Source organism: Podarcis tiliguerta (assembly GCF_965153285.1).
Source record: "Podarcis tiliguerta genome assembly, chromosome: 3".
In the NCBI taxonomy this organism is placed as follows: domain Eukaryota; kingdom Metazoa; phylum Chordata; class Lepidosauria; order Squamata; family Lacertidae; genus Podarcis; species Podarcis tiliguerta.
In genome coordinates this window covers 42094172-42113667 of record NC_139536.1, presented here as the reverse complement: position 1 = coordinate 42113667, position 19496 = coordinate 42094172, and the positions used below count along the sequence as shown (strand labels likewise).

The following is a 19496-nucleotide window of genomic DNA, read 5'->3' as shown; positions in this document are numbered from 1 at the left end:
AGCCAGTCATTTTGGCTATCATAGCAACTTATTTCAGCATAGTTGCAAATGTTTTCTGTGAGGGCAAACTGCTGTGAATTTGACTGGCCTGATCGCTGAATAGCCAGCATCTTTGACAAAAGAGTCCTAATGTTTCTTAATGACTGTGGATATTTCCTGAATGGGCAATTCATCTGAATGAATGAGGCACAGACCTGTGCCCTGGAGAGAAGGGTATGAGAAACAGCAGTTTTGCATTTGAAATGGGCAAAGAAAGAAAGTGAGCTGAGATCTAGATGAAAAATAAGCTCTCTAGTAACACAAGGGGCGCAGCATTCCCCATCACTGTTTTGAGTCTGGTCTGGGCACAATATTACAACCTGTTTACAATGGAAGATCTTATTAATAATTATTTACATTGTGCATGTTCCTCAATCTGAAGAACCATAGCAAACTCCATATATATATGAGATTAGACAGTATGGCATCCAAAGTATGTAGCTTCCAGACTGATTTGAGCAGCATCAACACTCAGGATTCTGCCATGGACATCAGGGGAGCAGAGAGTTCAGCCTTCCAGGACCTACTATTTTATTTTTATTTTTACTAAAACCATGAGAGGCACCATCCAGAACTTGGTACAAAAGTCATATACTAACAGTGCCATTCTAGCCATATCTACTCACAAGTAACTCTTATTGAATTCAATGTGGCTTAATCCCAGGTTAAGTAGGGGTTGGACTGCAGCAATAGAATTAAAAACCTGAGCACAGGAATTTTAGTACCAGAACTGCTTAGAGCTCACAACTCTTTCACATAAAAATCCACCCCTGCTTACCCCAAGCTTCCTTCATTTCAGCAGTAAAAAGGCGGAAGGGGGAGTCATTCATTTGCTACTGTTGCTAAATAACAGGCGGAAGGGGGAGTCAGAAATCCTCACGGATCAACTGCAAATCAACCCAGATCAACCCGGATCAACCCAGAAATCTGTCAGTAAATACAAATCTACTTACTCCTCATCCCTGCTTTATATACTTACCGGGTGGTAAGTCCAATTGACCTTAACAACACTTACTTCTGAGTAGATATGTCTAGGAGTGCAACAAAGATTGAATTTCTGTGTGTTCATCAGCCATAAAAGACCCAGAGCTTTTGACTGAGAAAAAGATAGTATGCCTAATTAGGGATTGGGGAGAAAATTTATATTATTGTTATTTGGGCACATGCTTCTGAATTAAATCATACTTCAAACAGCTTGTCGATGCTGCCGAGGAAGTTTCCGCCAGCAAAGAACCAGAACATCCCTCTGCAGCTGTCTAGTCAGTCTGCATGGAGCTCAGTGTTGGTGGGGGTTTTCCCCCTCTCCTGCAAAATGACAACTTACTGAAGTGGGGTTTTGTTTTGTTTCTTCTTACAGCACACTTATGTTAAGGTGATTAGAAAAAGTCTCTAAAAATGCTCTTCTCTCCATTCTGCTAGACCTTCCTGCCCTCCCTTTTAGCAAAACCGTACCTTGGGCCTGAGGGCATGAAGTGTGCGTGTGAGAAAGTGCGCGCATATTGCTTTGGAACTGGAGAGCACTTTACGCAAGCAATGCAATGCAGCCGCTATGTGTACGAGATATATAGGAACGAGAAACACAGCGCATTTCAAACTGCTCCCCCTGCATTTGTTTTCTGATGTTTCCCCTTGCCCGCTTTCTTAAGCACGAAAGCACCGCAATGCAATGCAAGGACACGTAGGAACGGACCGACACAGAGAAATCCGCCTGTGCGCGTTGCCGCCAAATCAGGCAGCGCGACGGAGGCGCTGAAGAGGGAGAAGGCCTGTGAAGCTCCAGCGTCTCCATGGCAACCGCTAAGGAAACAGCATGGCGACTGAGGACAAGGAAGCCGCTGCAGCGGGTAAGGGCAAAGCCTCCGGGAGGCTGAGGAAAAGCAGCTGGCTGATTCTCTCGGCCTTTATCCCCTGTGCTATCCTTAGGCTTTGTCTTGCGGAGTAGTAGTGAAGCCCAGAAAACACAGGCTGGGCGGGCGGGTCGGAGCCCCGCTGGGTCTACGCGCACGCTTGTCTCCCTCCCACCCTGCAAGATGGCACGTTCATCTTCAACATGGCAGAAGAATTCAGCAGGATGCCTTTTGAGAGCAGCCCCCAATTGTGGGTGTTGCAGAACTGCCTGAATGCGAAACTTGCTTCACATCCCGCGCTGGAAATATTCGCCCGCTGACTTCACACTGTCACATGCAATTTCTTCAGCTCTTTAACTGCTTGACGTACATATTTCCCATATTTCACAGAATAGTAAGAGTTCATCTTATCCAACCCATGGCAACCCAGGAATCTTTTCCCCAACACGGGCACAACTGTGAGATTAAGAGCCTCATTCCCTCCCAACTGAGCTATCCCATATAGTTTTATTTTGCATAACGAAATCATCAGTATTAAAAATATAATGTAATTTTTATAAGCAGGGCACAATTCAGTTTGCTGGGGAAACCCAGTCAGATGGGGTGGGGCATAAATAATAAATATTATTACTTATGTCAGAGGCATTACACATTAATTCACATTTATCTGTACAGTCATACTTCGGGATAAATGTGCTTCAAGTTAAGTATTTTTGGGTTGCACTCTGTGGCGACTCGGAAGTAACGGAGAGCATTTCGCCGTGTGCGCATGCGCAGACGGTTAAAATGACATCACACACATGCGTGGAAGCGGTGAAACGCAGCCCGCGTTCACTTCGGGATGCGAACGGGGCTCCAGAACGGATTCCGTTCGCATCCCGAGGTACCACTGTATGCAATAAATAGATGCCCTTTTTGGACAGTCGTGTCACATATTACATTTCTCCAGGGCTGAAAGTAGCTACATGTTTTGCCCAGCATAACAACAGTGTATTCCTATCTGCCCCAGCTGCAACAAAACATGTCTCTCCCATATCAGTCTCTACAGCCACAGGAGGTGCTGTAACTCTCCAGTGGTTTGACTTTACCCTCAAAGGTGCACTCTTCCATTTTCTCCTGAGACAGATACCTACCGAAATCTACATTAGCATGTGTGACTTGGTGGGCTATAAATTCTTTTTTGTCGGTTAGTAGGTTTAGTGGGTATATTTGTATAGCAAAAATAAAATACACTGGGTTAGGCTATGGGCGTAGCCGGACTGAAAGTTGCGGAGGGGAGCGCAGGACCTCAGTTAAGTATTTTTATTGATTTACTTGATGGGGGGGGAGCTGCCTCTTGCCCCCCCTTGTCCAAGCCTAACTTGGGTTAGGCTAAAGTTGTAAATCCCATTGATTTATATAAGATTTAAATTTAAGTGCTTAATTGCCATTTATTTAAAAGGTGTATAAACATGCATACATACGGTAATCTTCTCTAAATTCCCTATCTGAAATAGGTGCCCTATATAGCTGATTAACAGAGAGTGTGCATGGTAGTTATTCACCTTGTTTGGTGTTATAACTTCTTAGCTGAAAACTTTAAATATTAGGAGGATGGGAAATTTCCACACTTCTCCCCAGCAATTATTTAATATTTCAGAAGACTTCAGGAATGATCTAGTCTTCTGTTGGATATTGCCAATAAAAAAGCTGAACACAAGAAAGATAAAAGCATTTTTTCCCTCAAAGAGGAAGAGTTTATATAAATTGATTTGATGACTGGTTCTCAGAAATGTGGTAAACAGCATTTCCCTAAAAGCTCACTTTCAGAATTATATGATACACAAGTCTTGGTCCTACTTTTTATTCTGTGAGCCGATGCTCCTGTATAAATTAGAAATTTCAGTAGATGTTCTTTGTCTCTCTCTGAGCAATAACAGTCACAGTATTGACTAATAATTAATCTTCAGGGTATTGTCATGCACAGTTTCCAAGAGCTTTCAAGGTTAAAGCATCTCTTGAGTCTTATTACCTTGAAATATTCTTTGTATGTCATTTTGATCAAGGTTTTGATTTACAAAACATTTTGTCTACAATAATCTCCTTGAACTCAGTGAGACTGCTGATAAGTTAGTACTCTTTTAATTGTGGAAATATTCTCATGCACACATATGATGAATGGGCTCAACCATGAGCCATTTCATCAGTTGTCATGTTTATTATGCTCTTAGTTGCAATGTTTAAGGCAATGACTATTATTAGGCATATAACATACTTTTTTTTTTTAACTTCAGAAAGGTAAAATGGCTTTTGTGACATGTAAAGTAAGGTTTCTCTAACTAGGGTTGCCATATTCTGAAGAGCAAAAAAGAGGACACATTTGCGGATTTCTACTTTTAACAATGGGGACGCGGGTGGTGCTGTGGGTTAAACCACAGAGCCTAGGACTTGCTGATCAGAAGGTTGGCTGTTCGAATCCCTGCAATGGGGTGAGCTCCCTTTGCTTGGTTCCTGCTCCTGCCAACCCAGCAGTTCGAAAGCACATCAAAGTGCAAGTAGATAAATAGGTACCGCTCCGGCAGGAAGATAAACGGCATTTCCGTGCGCTGCTCTGGTTCGCCAGAAGCGGCTTAGTCATGCTGGCCACATGACCCGGAAGCTGTACGCCGGCTCCCTCGGCCAATAAAGCGAGATGAGCACCGCAACCCCAGAGTCGGTCACAACTGGACCTAAGGGTCAGGGGTCCCTTTACCTTTACCTTACTTTTAACAATGGATCGCTATGACGACTCTCATTTTACATACCCATGAAAAAGAGGACGTGTCCTGGAAAAAGAGGACATATGGTGACTTGCCCCTGTTGATAGTGCACAAGCAGTATCAGTCCATGGTGTAGAAATTTGAACTGGGTCACAAAGTTGTCTTATGAACATTGCCAGGCATGGCTATATCCTTGCATCCAATACTGCATTTATTTGCCTTGTTGGTTACTGGCAGAAATATCCAAAAGTACATATATTTGCTTCCATGGGTGGTCCATTTCGATCAAATGAAATTGCATTTGCAAGTAAAAGTAGTGCAAGTTTTTTGCAGTTCATACATTTTTGTTAGTTTGGACTGAAATCATGTATTCCTAACTATTCTCATGTTAGTTCTGCTGAGCTTAGTAGCAGTTCCTTCACTGTAAGTGTGCTTATGAATGCTTTAGGATCATTGCTTTGCCTCAAGAGCCCAGTGCACCATGGAAACAGGAGTTGCTCCACCTCAAGAGGTTGCTGTGCTGTGAAGACAGGAGTAAACTAAGAAATCTGAGTCCTGAGCTGTTGGGAATGCTGTTCCACAGAACAGAGGCAACCACACTAAAAGCCCTACTCTGAGTTACTGCAGAGCGGTTTCTGAGATGTATGAAACTTGCAGGAGAAACTCTCCCAAGCATTGCAGTGATCTGCTGAGGGTATAACACCATCTCTCAAGTAACCTGATCCTGAGCTGTATAGGGCCTTATAGGCTAGTGCCAACACCTTGAACTTGGACCAGTAGCAAATTGGCCGCCATTGCAAATCCTACAAGCAGAGTGTAGTTTGTGCCCGAATGAACCTACTGTAGCCACTGCTGCAGCCTCTGTCCAACACCAAGAGTCGGCCCACATAGAGTGAATTTACTATGCTATGAGCACCCTGTGATCCCTGAAAGCATATGCTACAATGCATTTGCTAAATTTGAAAGCTGCCACAAGATTCTTTGTTGGTTTCGCTGCAACAGATGGACATGGCTACCATTCTGGAAGTCCTTATTCTGAAAATTAACATGGAAGAAGAATACAACATGGTCTGTCACATTTCAAAGTTAAGTTAGATTCTCCCCCCCATCAGCTGTCTGGTTTATTCTCTTTACCAGTTGGGGTACTGTCATTATTATTATCCAAGCTAAAGAATGTTTCCATGCACTCTGGCACTCGTCATGGTGTCCCATTGCGCCAGAAGCAGTTTAGTCATGCTGGCCACATGACCTGGAAAACTAACTGTGGACAAACACTGGCACCCTCAGCCTGAAGCGTCCAGGGGTCTTTTACCTTATGGAAGGGAATAGCATAAAAACTACTGAGTACTGTTGAGAACAGTCAGAAAAGCTGATCTGAAAATTCCTGCCTTCCCTATCCTCAAAGAGATGGAACCAATATAACTTACTAAGAGTCACCTAAAATTTCCCAAATATCTGGGACCACTGCTGATAATATTTTATTAGGGTTGCAACCTATGTGAATTAATGCAATTTGCATAGTTTCTACCATGACAAATAATCACGTTAAATAAAAACTCATTATAAAGCTACCATTTAATTATCAAGTTTAAAATGCTGTGAATAAAAGGTCTATAGTTCTGGAAGTAAGTATGAATAATTTCACCGCTTACTATCAAGCTAAAAAACCCCACAAATCGTAGCCAAAAAATAAATAAATTAAGAAAAAATGTATATAGAATATACAATGTTCTTTATTGCAAGGAAATGAACAAATAATAAATGTATAAACACTACTATTAAATTCTTAGGCCAGTTCTAATATGCTGTGTTACAGTATTCGCCAAATGCAGTATTAGCCAAATGCATCTTAATCAGTATTCCAGTGTATTCTCAAAAACACAACTGTTCAACAGGCTTTGACTTCTAGCATATAACCACTTAAAGAAAATGGACAAAACACTCCAAACCTTCCTTGTACAAAGATGTCCTCAATCAGCAGTAAGGGTGCAATCCTAACCCCACTCACCTGAATTCAAGTTCCACTGAATTCAACAAGACCTGCTTCTGAGTAGACATCATTAGCATGGTGCTGTAAATTATCCTTCACTGTAACTTGCAATAGAGTAGCTAGTGCTAGTACTACTCCGAACAGATCCATTAACATTAATAGACATGGCTAACTTAGGTTCATTAATTTCACCGGGTCTCTTCTGAGTAGAACTTAGTTGGGTACAATCCAGTGTCAACCTATCCTGGTTAATTAGTATATTCAGCATCCTCGTCATGAAAATTTATTTATATCAAAATCTTCAGTAAGTATGCATGCAGATCTTTTATGCCTTTAGACCTAAAATGCATTTTAATAAATGAATAAATAGCTGGTGCGTAGGTAACTGGATGTGGTCTGTGGTGTGACAGACACCAGTTGCCATGGTTTGATCTGAATCAGCTATGGGGATGTGCTATTTTCCACTGTGAGGAAGGCTCCCATTACTACCAACGGGAGCTTGCCTTCCACTTCAAATAGCTGATGGAGCAGGGGACGGACTCTGGTTCTGCTTGGGACTGTGGCGGGGCAAATGTTTAAAACCCCCAAACATCAATGCCCAGATTTTTTATTTTTTAAAAAATCATGCTTTCCAGGGTTAGAGATATGAAAATGCATTTAGTTTAGCCCTACGATGACTAGGATGAGGGAGGCAACATCTTTCCGAAATGTCATTACCAATTGGAGTTTTTCAGAAATGATTAAAGGGACAGATTCAAAGAAAGCGGATTGAGAAATTTCAATTACATTTCACCGACTTTCTGTTTTACTTGATATACTGCCTTCACACAAAGGAAATTGTTTTCAGAGCAGCTCACAACACACAAAGTAAACAAACAAAACTTATAAATAATATGTTTTGCTAAATGCCTTATCTGATAAAGAATTACAGAGAACTCAGAAGATTCCTCACTGTCTTATGACACTTTGGTTGGTTATAAGAAAGATCTTGTCATACTGTGGACAAGAGAAATTATATATATATAACACATTCATTATTGTTTCATTTTGCAGAGTCTGCAATAACTGAAATCCATAAGAAGATCACTGAGGCTTTTGAGGTGTTTGACCATGAGTGTAATAAAACTGTGGATGTCAGGTCTGGAACATCTTCTTTCAGAACTATTACAATGTAACAGTGTTTTAGAGTGCAAGAAACCAGAGTTGGTGTATATTGGTATACAGTGGAACCTCAGGTTAAGAACTTAATTCATTCTGGAGGTCCGTTCTTAAGCTGAAACTGTTCTTAACCTGAGGTACCACTTTAGCTAATGGGGCCTCCGCGCCGCCGCTGCGCGATTTCTGTTCTTATCCTGAAGCAAAGTTCTTAATCCGAGGTACTATTTTTGGGTTAGCAGAGTCTGTAACCTGAAGCATCTGTAACCTGAAGCGCCTGAGGTACCACTGTACATTTGCCTCAGGGCTTGTGAATTAGCCTCACTCCTTTTGAGGCAGCAGCAGCTGCCATTGACACTGCCTTGCCAGCACTCCGGGGAAGCTCCCGAACTATACAGTGGCTTTTAAGGGGCAATGAGTAGATGGAGGTGGGGACTAGGCAGCTGGTAGTTTCCCTTTGCCTTATCTGAAGTACTCTTGGAATACTTCTGGCATCAGCACAAACTTAAAGGCATTTGTAAAGTGTTTCGGAGGCAAGGATGACGGAACTGTATAGGATGCCTTTTTAGCTATTTCGGTTTCTAGAAAGGTTAGCCACAGCAAAAGCTACAGCATTAGAGTCTTGTGGTACCTTAAAGATGAAAATAATATTTATTATGGCATTATAATAAATAGTTCATAAATTGCCAAAAGACTCTTAGACTGTTTTTTAGCAGTTGTCTCCTACAACAGCAACTTAATTGGGTTATAGCATCATCCTGTAGAATTGTTTTGTTTCCATACAGACATGCAAAGAAAAAAAAAAGGATTACTGTATCTTCTTTAATTTTCTTTGAAGGATACGCATGCCCAAAAACTTGTAACACTTTCTCAATAAGCACAGTTCCTTGATTTCATCTTTAATTTTTTTTATTAAAGAGAGCTGCTGGTACATGTTTAATTAGCCACTAGGCTTGTATCTTTGGTCTCAAGAGCTCCGACTAAATTTGAAGTAATTTTAGGTATCTAGCCACTGTAGAATGGGAGGTATTGGTTTGTTACTATGTTATGTATTTTTGTGTTTTTATATTGTAAACCACCCTGGGATCATTGGATGAAGGGTGGTATAGAAATTTAATAAACAAACAAACAATAAACAGACAAACACACAGACAAACAAAATATGTTCATGCAAGGGAAGTTTCCTGTCCTCTTCTTCCTTCTGCAACTGTCTGTGCCTCCTAAAATCCTCTCTGGAGGATGAGGAGTCAGAACCTGCCATGAACTGGTTGGACAGTGAAGAATGGTGGGAGGAGCCAGCTGGGAGCCAGGGGAAGAAGGCTCAGAGCCCAGGGAGTGGTGGTGGGACAACAATGAGTGATTAGAGGGAAAAGAGAAGGTGTCAGAAGCTGAAGAGGTAACAGGGCTTAGTGAGCTGGGAGAGACTGTGGCAGAGAGAAGTCCAGAAACAGAGGCAGAAGCTAAAGCAGGTGAGTGGGAGGAGGGAGGTCAAGAAACAGAGATGAGTCAGGCTGGTGATGAGTCACTGGTGTGTCTTCTGTTGAGACAAGCTCCCCTTCCCACTGACTCCTAGAGCCAGAAAAGGCATGAAGCAGGAGGAGCAGATGCAGACAAGGAGGTGCAGTCTCTGATTGCTTGGGAAAAGCCTGGAGAAAAGGGAACATAGAAGGCTGAGGGGAGGCGGGGACCTTTAGTCTAGACAACTGATTTCATGGGGTAAGGCCTACCGAACTGCTGCACTCACTAGGCCTGACACAAATCCAAGTCTGTAAAGATCATGTTTTTGCTAATAAAGCGTTAACTCCAATGTTGAATGGTGTGATATTCTGGCCAGCTTCTAAGCAATGTAAGTAGGGTATGTTTAGGTCGGGCATGGGGAGCTGCTGGGTAAAAGAGGAATTGCCCACAACTGTAGCTGCTAAAGATTTGTTTTGCACTGTAGATTTATTAACAAAGACATTCTTTCTTTCAGGGAGATTGGTACAATCATTAGGTCATTAGGATGCTGCCCAAGTGAAGGGGATCTACATGATATGATTGCAGAGGTACTTTATGTGTTTTTTAAGTTCTGTCATTTTATACAGGAAATCTGACCTCTCTTCCTAAATTAACAAAAGTTAGAAATACCATATGGAGGAACTGCTTTTATACCCATACCTAAAGTGCATCATTTGTGCACAGTTCAGAGCCCTCCATGAGTGTGAGAGCAAAAAAACTGAGGCAGGGAACCTTATCTGTGGTGGAAACCCTTGCAAGAATTAACATTCTGCAGGGACAGGACTTAGCTGTGCACCCTCACTCTCCTTGCACCTTTGTTTATACCTGACAAGACCAAATGCCCAGATAGGGCTAATGACTTTAACCTCAGGGCTGTCTAATCAAATCCCCCCTTTGTAATAAATACCAGTTTTCAGGAAATACTCAACTGTGAAATTGATGAAGTAAAATAATGGCTTGGTAATGCTACAGGCTACTGTATAAAAAATGAATGCAGTCAATAGGTCTTAGAAGTATAACTTTACTTTTGTGGATAAAGCACTTCTGTAACAATTCCTTAACCAGAGGTCTATTCTACACATTGTCACTAGACTTCCTCTGTTCTGTTCTTTTCTGATCTTGACTATGAATGGTATCCTGTTCTTCATGGATGGTTTCCTTCTTCCAAGAGAAATAACTGCTTCAGTGTAAACAATTTCATATAATAACATTTTATTCTTTCAAAAATTCTGTTTTGAAGGAGCAGTGTTTTGCACAAATGTACTGTTACCACTAGAGGACAATGTTGAGTTACTGAAAATGCCCACTGTTGCTTGTCTCGTGTAGTCTTGGGAGTATTATGATAATGAACAAATTGGATGTCAACAAACAATATGTTTAAAACAACAAGCTTTAACCTATATAATTGTTAGAATCATCTTAGTATCCTTGTTAGAATCTTAATTTTCATCATCATCATCATCACGTTTAATTTGTATACCGTATTTCTATTTTACAATACCCAAAGTGATTTACAAGCTGAAGAAACAAAGAATGTACACCTTATAACAATCTAATCCAATACAAAAATGTGATAATAAAACATAACTTTAAAATAAGCAACTTATATCAAATAAAGTAATATTCAACAATCCATTAGAATAGTATAGAATAATATTAAATATCAGCATATAAAAATTAAACAGAAATCCGCTCTTAACAATTGTAAGAAAAAGATTCTAAACTATAATCAATAAAACAACGGCAAGTCACAGTGCATAAAATAATATAATACAAATTGAGAAGCAGAGACTGGAGGGTGGGGCAAGGCAGGGGGAAGAAGGCCAGGCAGTAATAAGGACACATCCTATTAATGCTCAGTGATTCTCCCAGCATGTTTTCAAACTGAGATAGGATTGTCTGCCAATACAAAGTGTATTTAGCGTATTTTATTTAGTGTATTTTATTGAGTCATTATATTTTGCTATATAAAATTTCTATTTAAGAGTCTGCTATGATATAATGTGGAGACCAATCTCCCATGACTTTCCTAACATAGAAAAGCAAAGCGGCATCAGATAGCTTTCTGCACTGTAATATATCACTGGTGTCAGCTGACCCAGGTATTAGGTAAGTAAAATCTATCTATAACTGGCCACTCATAGTATAATTTGTGCTAACGTGTAGGCTGCCTGCTAATGGTTGCAAATCTAGCGGGAGTTGAAATACTGTATCGAGGAACTACAAGCACTATTCCGAAGTTATTTGGGGACCAGGTTGTAATTCAATTGCAGAGTGCATGCTTTGCATACAAAAGATTCAGAGTTCAAGACCTGCCAGGTATAGCTAAGAAAGACCTCATTCTGAAACTTTGGGGAGTTGTTTCCAATCAGCGTAGATAAACCAATGGTCTGACTCTTTATAAATCGGCTTCCTTTGTTCCTATGCTGATATCAGAGAAACCCCAAACTCCTTTTTTTAATATTGGTGCAAGGTAGTTTAAAGGGGACGTGCTCATGGTACATTCTGCAGGCATTCTGCTCCTCCTGTTTTGAGCATCCACTGATTCAGACTTTCACCATACACTCCCACCCTGATTATGCCCATGCAGATGCATACTCTGGGCCCTGTGTCTGAGCACTCTGCTTTGTGTGAAGGCATTCTGTATGTGGCCAGTGTCACTGATCAGCGAGGAAGGAGAGGAATGGGGACTGGTCTGATGTATCCTCTCTGCTCTCCACATCTGAGTGCTCTTTGCTACAGATGTCCTATTCTCAGCATCAGTCTGTGGATTCAATGCATCCATGTGAAGGATATTTGCCTTTCTATTATTATTATGTTTGCAAATATCTACTAGCTTAAACTTGAGCAAACTCGCTTTCTTTTCAGTTTGTCTGTATTTCATCTTGCTTATGTATTCTTATTTTTAGGTAGAAGAAGAAGAACCAACTGGGTTTATTCGTTTGGAAAAATTTCTTCCCATGATGACAAGAGTATTGACGGAAAGAAGGTGATTTAAAAAAGGACCTGTTTATATAACTTGAGTCATGCATATATTTATATAGCATGGGCTATTGGGTTGTTGTTTTTATGTTTATTACGTATTTTGTGGTTTTATATCTTGATTTTATTCTGTGAACTACCCTGAGGTGTAGGGCGGTATATAAATTCAATTAATAATAATAATAATCACACACACATATCTAATTTTATTCAAGGTTCTTTTATAAGCTGTACAGACAAAATCTGTCTTAAAGTATAAGCTTCACTGTGAAAAAAATATAATAGATTTGTTTTTAAAACTGGGCATGTCGATTCTACTAGTCTTCCACTGTATTGACTTCATTGTGTATGTCTTTCTAGAGACTTTCTCTTAAATAAAATGGTAACAAATTCCATGGCAAGATATGCTGAGAACAAAAATTGGCATGGATAATGACTTTACCTAATTAGCAGTACAAAGTAAGCATCATCATAAGTAATTCATAGACCTCTGCTTAGAGGTCTTTCTCAGAGCCCAGATTGCAACAACACTATTGCAACAACAAACGATACTCTTCTTAAAAGAGAAGAGCAAGGCAATGGTGCTGCAGCAGCAAAGAGACTGAGATACATAACACCACTAAGTATTTTTTTAATTGAATCATTTCAGGTACCGCCCAATTCCAGAAGATATTCTTTTACGTGCATTTGAGGTCTGTATCAATTAAATTCTACTTATGGAGGAAAATACTACTTAAACCAAGAGAAGGAATAGTAACACTTTATATTCTATTCTTTTTAGGTTTTAGACCAGAATAAATGTGGACATCTTACTAAAGATGAGCTGGTCAAGTACATGACTGAAGAAGGTATATTTACAAGATGCTTTTGCTGTTCTGAAGTGCAGACTCCACAGCTATATGTGGTCAGCTCCCACCTCTGCCTCTGATAGTGCAGGAACCCGGAAAAAGGCCTCTGAGAAGGGCCCAGGTTTGGAGGGGACCCCAATTTTGGGGGTTCATAGTTAATTTTACTTTCTGAGAATGATCTTAATAATCAGGCAGGTTCATGTGGGGGAAGGTGGCCCTAAAGATGCTTGAATCGCTAGCCATTAAAAGTGAAAACCAGCACTTTGAATTGTGCTAAGAAGTTACCAAGTTCATCTGTTATATGATTATGTGTGTATGCAATGAAAGAAAAAGTACCCAGGTCTGTGCTTTATTCTTGGTGTGATTGAAAAAACTTACAGTAAATAGCAAGAATGCTTGAGAAGGCTGAGCAGTAATAAATAAATAAAAACGATAGCCATTTGCAAATATTCCTGTTTTTGCTGCAGGTGAGCCTTTCACTCAAGAAGAAATGGAGGAAATGTTGTCTGCTGCTGTGGATCCAGAAACAAATAATGTTCGCTACAAAGACTACATCTCAATGATGGTTGTGGATGAAAACTAAGCACTTCTTGTGTAACTCATATAGGTTTGACCCTTTTGCTTGGTGCTTGTTGGTTAACATCATTGGAGTTGTTCTGTATTTGCCATGAGATTGCAGCAGAGGCTTATGCTGAAATAATTTATCTTTGAAAATATTATCCTTTTATATACTTAGTAAAATACAGAAGTTGTAAAAAGATAGTTTTCAAATGTTTGGATAAGAAAATAAGAAAACTTCAGCTTATGCAGAGGAAGCATGAACCACTGGGTCCAGCAGAGTTTATTCCCAGGTAACTTATAGGATCCCAGCCAAAAACTACAGTATATGAAGTATTATCATTATTATTTATTGAATTTATATACCACCCTATACCTGGAGGTGTCAGGGCGGTTCACAGAAAACACATACTAGGGAGGAAGTCCCATGAAACATAGCAAAACTCACTTCCAAGTAAACATGCATAGGTTACAGAACAAAACAATGAGGGGCAACATATTATTATTAATTGCATTATTGGTCTTTTAAAAATGAAAAATAGAAATAATTTCATGAAGAAATTCAGATGTAGACAAAAGTAGGAAGAGTTGTGCTTCAAGTAAATATGTTATGATATAACTAACATTTTGAAGGCAAAACTATTAGAGATCAGTTCATATTTAAAATTGATCCTTATATTTTGGTCTGCATAGATGCGAACTTACCAAATGTTTTGATTTATAGCAAAACTCTCTAAAACTATATGACTTTGATCTGACTTCATTAAGGAAGTTATGCAAACTAGTCAAACAGTCTAGTTGTTTGTTGAGACTTGAAATTGTGGAAGAGCTGTTATTGAAAGGATTTTCTGTAACTAAAAGCAGAGCACTGGTGAAGGCTCTTGACTTGGGAACACTCTTTCCCCATTGTTCCTAGAAAATAAGTTTGTTGACTTCCAGGTATGCTGTAATGCTTCTCTGTTTATTCAAGGTATTACTTCCCCCTCCATCCTAGGGGTCTAGTTTGCATTTAAGAAGATTCTGCTGACTAAATTGTGCTTGTGGTGGTGAAACTCTCATCAGAGGTTTGCAGCATCACCGTTTCTTGTTGATTCTCCTTAATAGCTATCTTGGAGTAGGCCAGGGAGGTTAAGAGTAAGGAGGCAGTGTGCTTAAACCTTTTTACAAACACACTTGGAGATATAGCCCTGCCCCAGAGAGAGCAAATAAAAGACAAAGCAGGGGATAAGATGTGCATGATCACAAGGCCTCTCTGTAGGATGGATTTACAGGAAGTAGATGTGAAAAACTTAAGAGCAAGTGAGACCTTGGGCCAACCCATGTGAAAGACACTGGAATCATGAAATTATGTGTTACTTAGAAAGTTCCTACCACGAAAGCAAATGCAAGTTTTGAATATTTTTAGAATAAATATTGTATGTTAATTCACATTTACTTGCATTATCATGGTAAAAGTAACTTGGAGGCAAGATGAAACTCCTCCTCTCCGCTAGGAGGAGCGCAGAGAGAAGAATGTCACGGTGTACCTGTAGCAACAAAAAACAGATGCCTTCACCTGCCCCAACAAACAAACAAGACATGTCTCTCCTGCGTTGGTCTCTACAGCCACAACAGGTGCTGTGACTCTCCAGAGACTTGACTTTACCTCCAAAGGCACACTCTTCCATTGTCTCCCGAGTTACAACAACAACCAGATGGAACCCTTTTGGAATGACACAGCTGCCAGTTATCCAAGATACAATAGCCCAATGACATTTTAATGGAACCATCCCCTTACGTAGGAGCCAAACCACTGCAACCTAGTGACTCCTACTCCTGCAGAGCTTATCCTCAGGATGCTACCAATCAATGGTATCCAAAGTCACAGGTCAAGAATAAGCAACAGGCCCACGCTCTCCCTGCCTTCTAATAAAAGCCATCCATCAAGGTGACCAAGGGCAATTTGGTCCCACAGCCAGGCCTGAACCCAGACTAGAATGTGTTCAGATAATCCATTTCCTCCAAAAGTCCTTGCAAATGAACAGCTACCATCCTGTTGAGCACATTCCCCCAGCCTGGGGATATTTTGCAGCAAGCCTCCAGAGCTGGCTTTTAAAGGCAAAGTTGCACTACTGCTTCTATATGGGAAATAAGTGGAACCTCTTCATGTAAAGATGCGTTCATCACGTCAGTCTCCCCCAGCTCACTTGAAGTAACTGACAAGCAAGCACTAAGAAGGGAGGCAGTTGCCCAGGCAGCCACAAGCACCTTGAGTCCTCAGGACTCAAAAGCTGAAACAGATTCCATAACACCAGACATGCTGGACATTTCAGCTGCATCTGTCTCAACTATGGTGTTTAAATCTACACAGAAGCAAGCAACTTTATCCTCAAAATGCCTGACAAATTTTTCTTAGCAGGCACCCAAGAAGAAGAAGAAGAAGAGGAGGAGGAGGAGGAAGAAGAGGAAGAGGAGTTTTGATTTGATATCCCGCTTTATCACTACCCTAAGGAGTCTCAAAGCGGCTAACAATCTTCTTTCCCTTCCTCCCCCACAACAAATACTCTGTGAGGTGAGTGGGGCTGAGAGACTTCAGAGAAGTGTGACTAGCCCAAGGTCACCCAGCAGCTGCATGTGGAGGAGCGGAGACGCAAACCCGGTTCACCAGATTACGAGTCCACCACTCTTAACCACTACACCATGTTGGCTCCGGACTCCCCATTCGGTGAGACAGATATTAATAAACCCCACACCACTTGGAAAAGCACTGCTGGGCAGTTACTTGAGGATGTAATGGAGGTGAAAAAGAACAATTTATTTGCTGCCCTCAACACCATACAGTAGGCACAGCCATGCACTCTAAAGTCAGCTTGGTCACCTTCCCAACAAATTTTGTGTCATATTGCTGCAGTTGTCATCTAGCCTGTTTCATCATCCAGAGTACCGCAGGGAAACCAAGGAGCAGCATGGGCATCAGCATTGCTGAGGACTCTTAGGAGGAACCATGTTGATTGCCCTCTGCATCTCACCATTGCATAGTGAGCCAGGGGCCTCAACAGAATTGCCAGTTCTGTTCACCAGAATTTTGCCAGCTATGACTTATAATGTCTCTGCAGCATTGTGACCTGGCAACAATTGCCAAGAAGCAGCGAGGGTCCTGAATTTTACAAATTGACTTTAACTAACCAGCTAATTCTTTGCAAGCTGGGTTCTAGTTCCGCATGTATTCACGTATTTAACTAATTTGTTTCTAATTACACATATTTTACCCACGTGTCTAGCATGGGATAATATGATTAGCCTTTGAAAAAAGCATTATAATAACTACATTTCATTCTTAGGCTGTAGTGGCCGACTATAGAAAGAAGTCCAAAGTTAATTATTTACATTTTTTCTAGAGCCTGGGTGAATAATACTTCCTAATCCTGGTATAGGTTACTGCTTAAACTACTCTGAAATCTCTTCTAGGGACTCTTATCTCAAGACAGTAAATCAGATTTCTCACACTATGCAAATAATTCAGTTGCAATACAGGGCAATCCAATATATTGTGGAGCCTTCAAAACCTCTGTTCGTTCTCATAGAGTGGAATCAAGGTTGTGTAACAGCCAAGACAGGTGTATGGTGCCCAAATTTTGAACAGTGGCCTCTTATTTTTACTTACAAAATGCTGTTCCTTTACACAGATCTTGAGAACATTAACTTGCCATTTGCATCTAAGACTATGAATGAACCACTATCAGAGACTAGTTTTATAGACTTGTTTCTTCTAGAACCTCTAATTAAGGCATGTGAAATAATTAAGATTGTTGCCTTCTGTATCAGTAATTTCTTCTACAATTAAATTTTCACTTATGTTTTTAATAACTTCCTTCCCTGCTTACAATGCTAATGACTAATTAGCCCCAGATTCGTTTCGTTTCAGTGCAATAAACAAGTAATGCCACAGTTTATTATTTTTTTCTAATAAAGAGCAGAAGTGAAGCACCCCTGAATGCAATGAGTAAATGCAAATAAAGTCTGAATAGCCTAAAATGTAATGAGAAAAACTGATTTGGACTTGTCTTTTGATTTGCAAACGCTCTGCTTCTGAGAGTGGGTTTAGCTTAGCAGTTAAAGGACCATGTAGGAGCCAGGAAGTACATGGTTAAAAACTCAGTTCAGCATGAGCAAACTGGGTGGCCTTAGGCCAGTAAGTTTGCCATCCCAAACCCTGTCCCCATGTTCACTCTCTAATCAGGGGATAATACAGACCAATTTTACAGGGAGGACACTGGGCCCAACTAGATGATCTGATGGTGGCAGCCTCATCTCTTACACAATTGGGTTGGCACAATATTAAGTAAAACATAGAAGATTTAAAAGGCCACATAGGCTGAAACCTCCTCCCACTGTACTCTCACATTCAGAAGCATTTCCTCCCAGCCAGTTTTCTCCCTGTGAGGCAACATAACAACTGCTTGGAGTTGGGTGGATGGGAAGCATGTGCAAAGGAAGGGTTCGGTTCTTTGCTTCTTCTGGTCATGCTAGGTAAAGGTACCGCTGACAGGCCCAGTCACAGACGACTCTGGGGTTGTGCGCTCATCTTGCTCTATAGGTCAAGGGAGCCGGCGTTTGTCTGCAGACAGCTTCCAGGTCATGTGGCCAGCATGACTAAGCCGCTTCTGGCGAAACCAGAGCAGTGCACGGAATGCCGTTTACCTTTCCGTCGGAGTGGTACCTATTTATCTACTTGCACTTGACGTGCTTTCGAACTGCTAGGTGGGCAGGAGCTGGGACCGAACAATGGGAGCTCACCGCATCGCGGGGATTCGAACTGCCAACCTTCCAGTCAGCAAGCCCTATGCTCTGTGGTTTAGACCACAATTTCTTTCCCCTTAGAATCATAGAACTCCTCTTAGGCTCCTCTTTAACAGGCTAAACAGACCCAATTCCCTATAAGGCTTGGTTTCCAAACCCTTTATCGCCTTGGTCACCCTCCTCTGCACACATTCCAGATTGTCAATATCCTTGAATTGTGGCTCCCAGAAGTGTGACACAGTACTCCAGGTGCAGTCTGACCAAGGCAGAATAGGGTGGTACTATTACTTCTCTTGACCTAGACATTATCCTTCTGTGGATGCAGCCTAGTATGGCATATGCTTTGTTTTTTTGCTGCTGCGTCATATTAAGCTTGTGGTCTACTAAGACCCCTAGATCCTTTTCACATATACTACTGACAACCCAGGTGCACTCCACCTTCCTGCCTAAATGTAGCACCTTATATTTGTTCCTATTGAAATTATTTTTATTAGTTTGTAATTTAATTCTGTATGCATTTTAATTTAAGGTTAAAAAGAGCTATTATTATTATTATTATTATTTCAGAATTTGAATTTATAAACAGAAGGAAAAGGTAGACCTGTCAATATAGTGCATCCAAATGCATGAAATTATTGTAGACTGTAAAATCTATGCTGCATGCCTTCATAGTTAAATGAATGTGTAAAACATTACTTTTTATTGCTCGGAAAACATGTATCAATATGATATTAATAAGTATGCATTGATTTTTGCTGAGGAGAGCACAAGATTTATGAAAGCAAGTACTATTGCATGGCAAAAAATTAGAAGAGGGCTTTGCGTCCAATCAATAAAATATTATTCCTTCGAGATCCAGAGACAACTTCCCCTAACCAATGAAATACTCCCACCTGGAAAAACAAATTGGCCTATGTATGAATTGAAATACTGTACGCATTTATTAGGGCATTGGAATAGTTGCTTTGCAGTGAAATTAGAATCATTGGCATGTCAGATATCCTTTTCGGAGGAAAAATCTCAAACACGAGAGCTTGGGTACTTAAGACTTTCCCCACCTGCC

The 19496-nt window shown here is 40.6% G+C and overlaps 1 protein-coding gene across 1 annotated transcript; it reads left to right on the top strand.

The window, feature by feature from the left end:
• The first annotated feature begins 1779 nt into the window (after positions 1-1779).
• DRC8 (dynein regulatory complex subunit 8) lies at positions 1780-16057 on the top strand. The gene is made up of 7 exons (XM_083432280.1): positions 1780-1883; positions 7668-7752; positions 9742-9814; positions 12176-12255; positions 12898-12940; positions 13030-13096; positions 13564-16057. The coding sequence occupies exons 1-7, from the start codon at positions 1850-1852 to the stop codon at positions 13677-13679; spliced, it is 498 nt and encodes a 165-aa protein (XP_083288406.1). The 5' UTR covers positions 1780-1849; the 3' UTR covers positions 13680-16057.
• The last annotated feature ends 3439 nt before the right edge of the window (positions 16058-19496 follow it).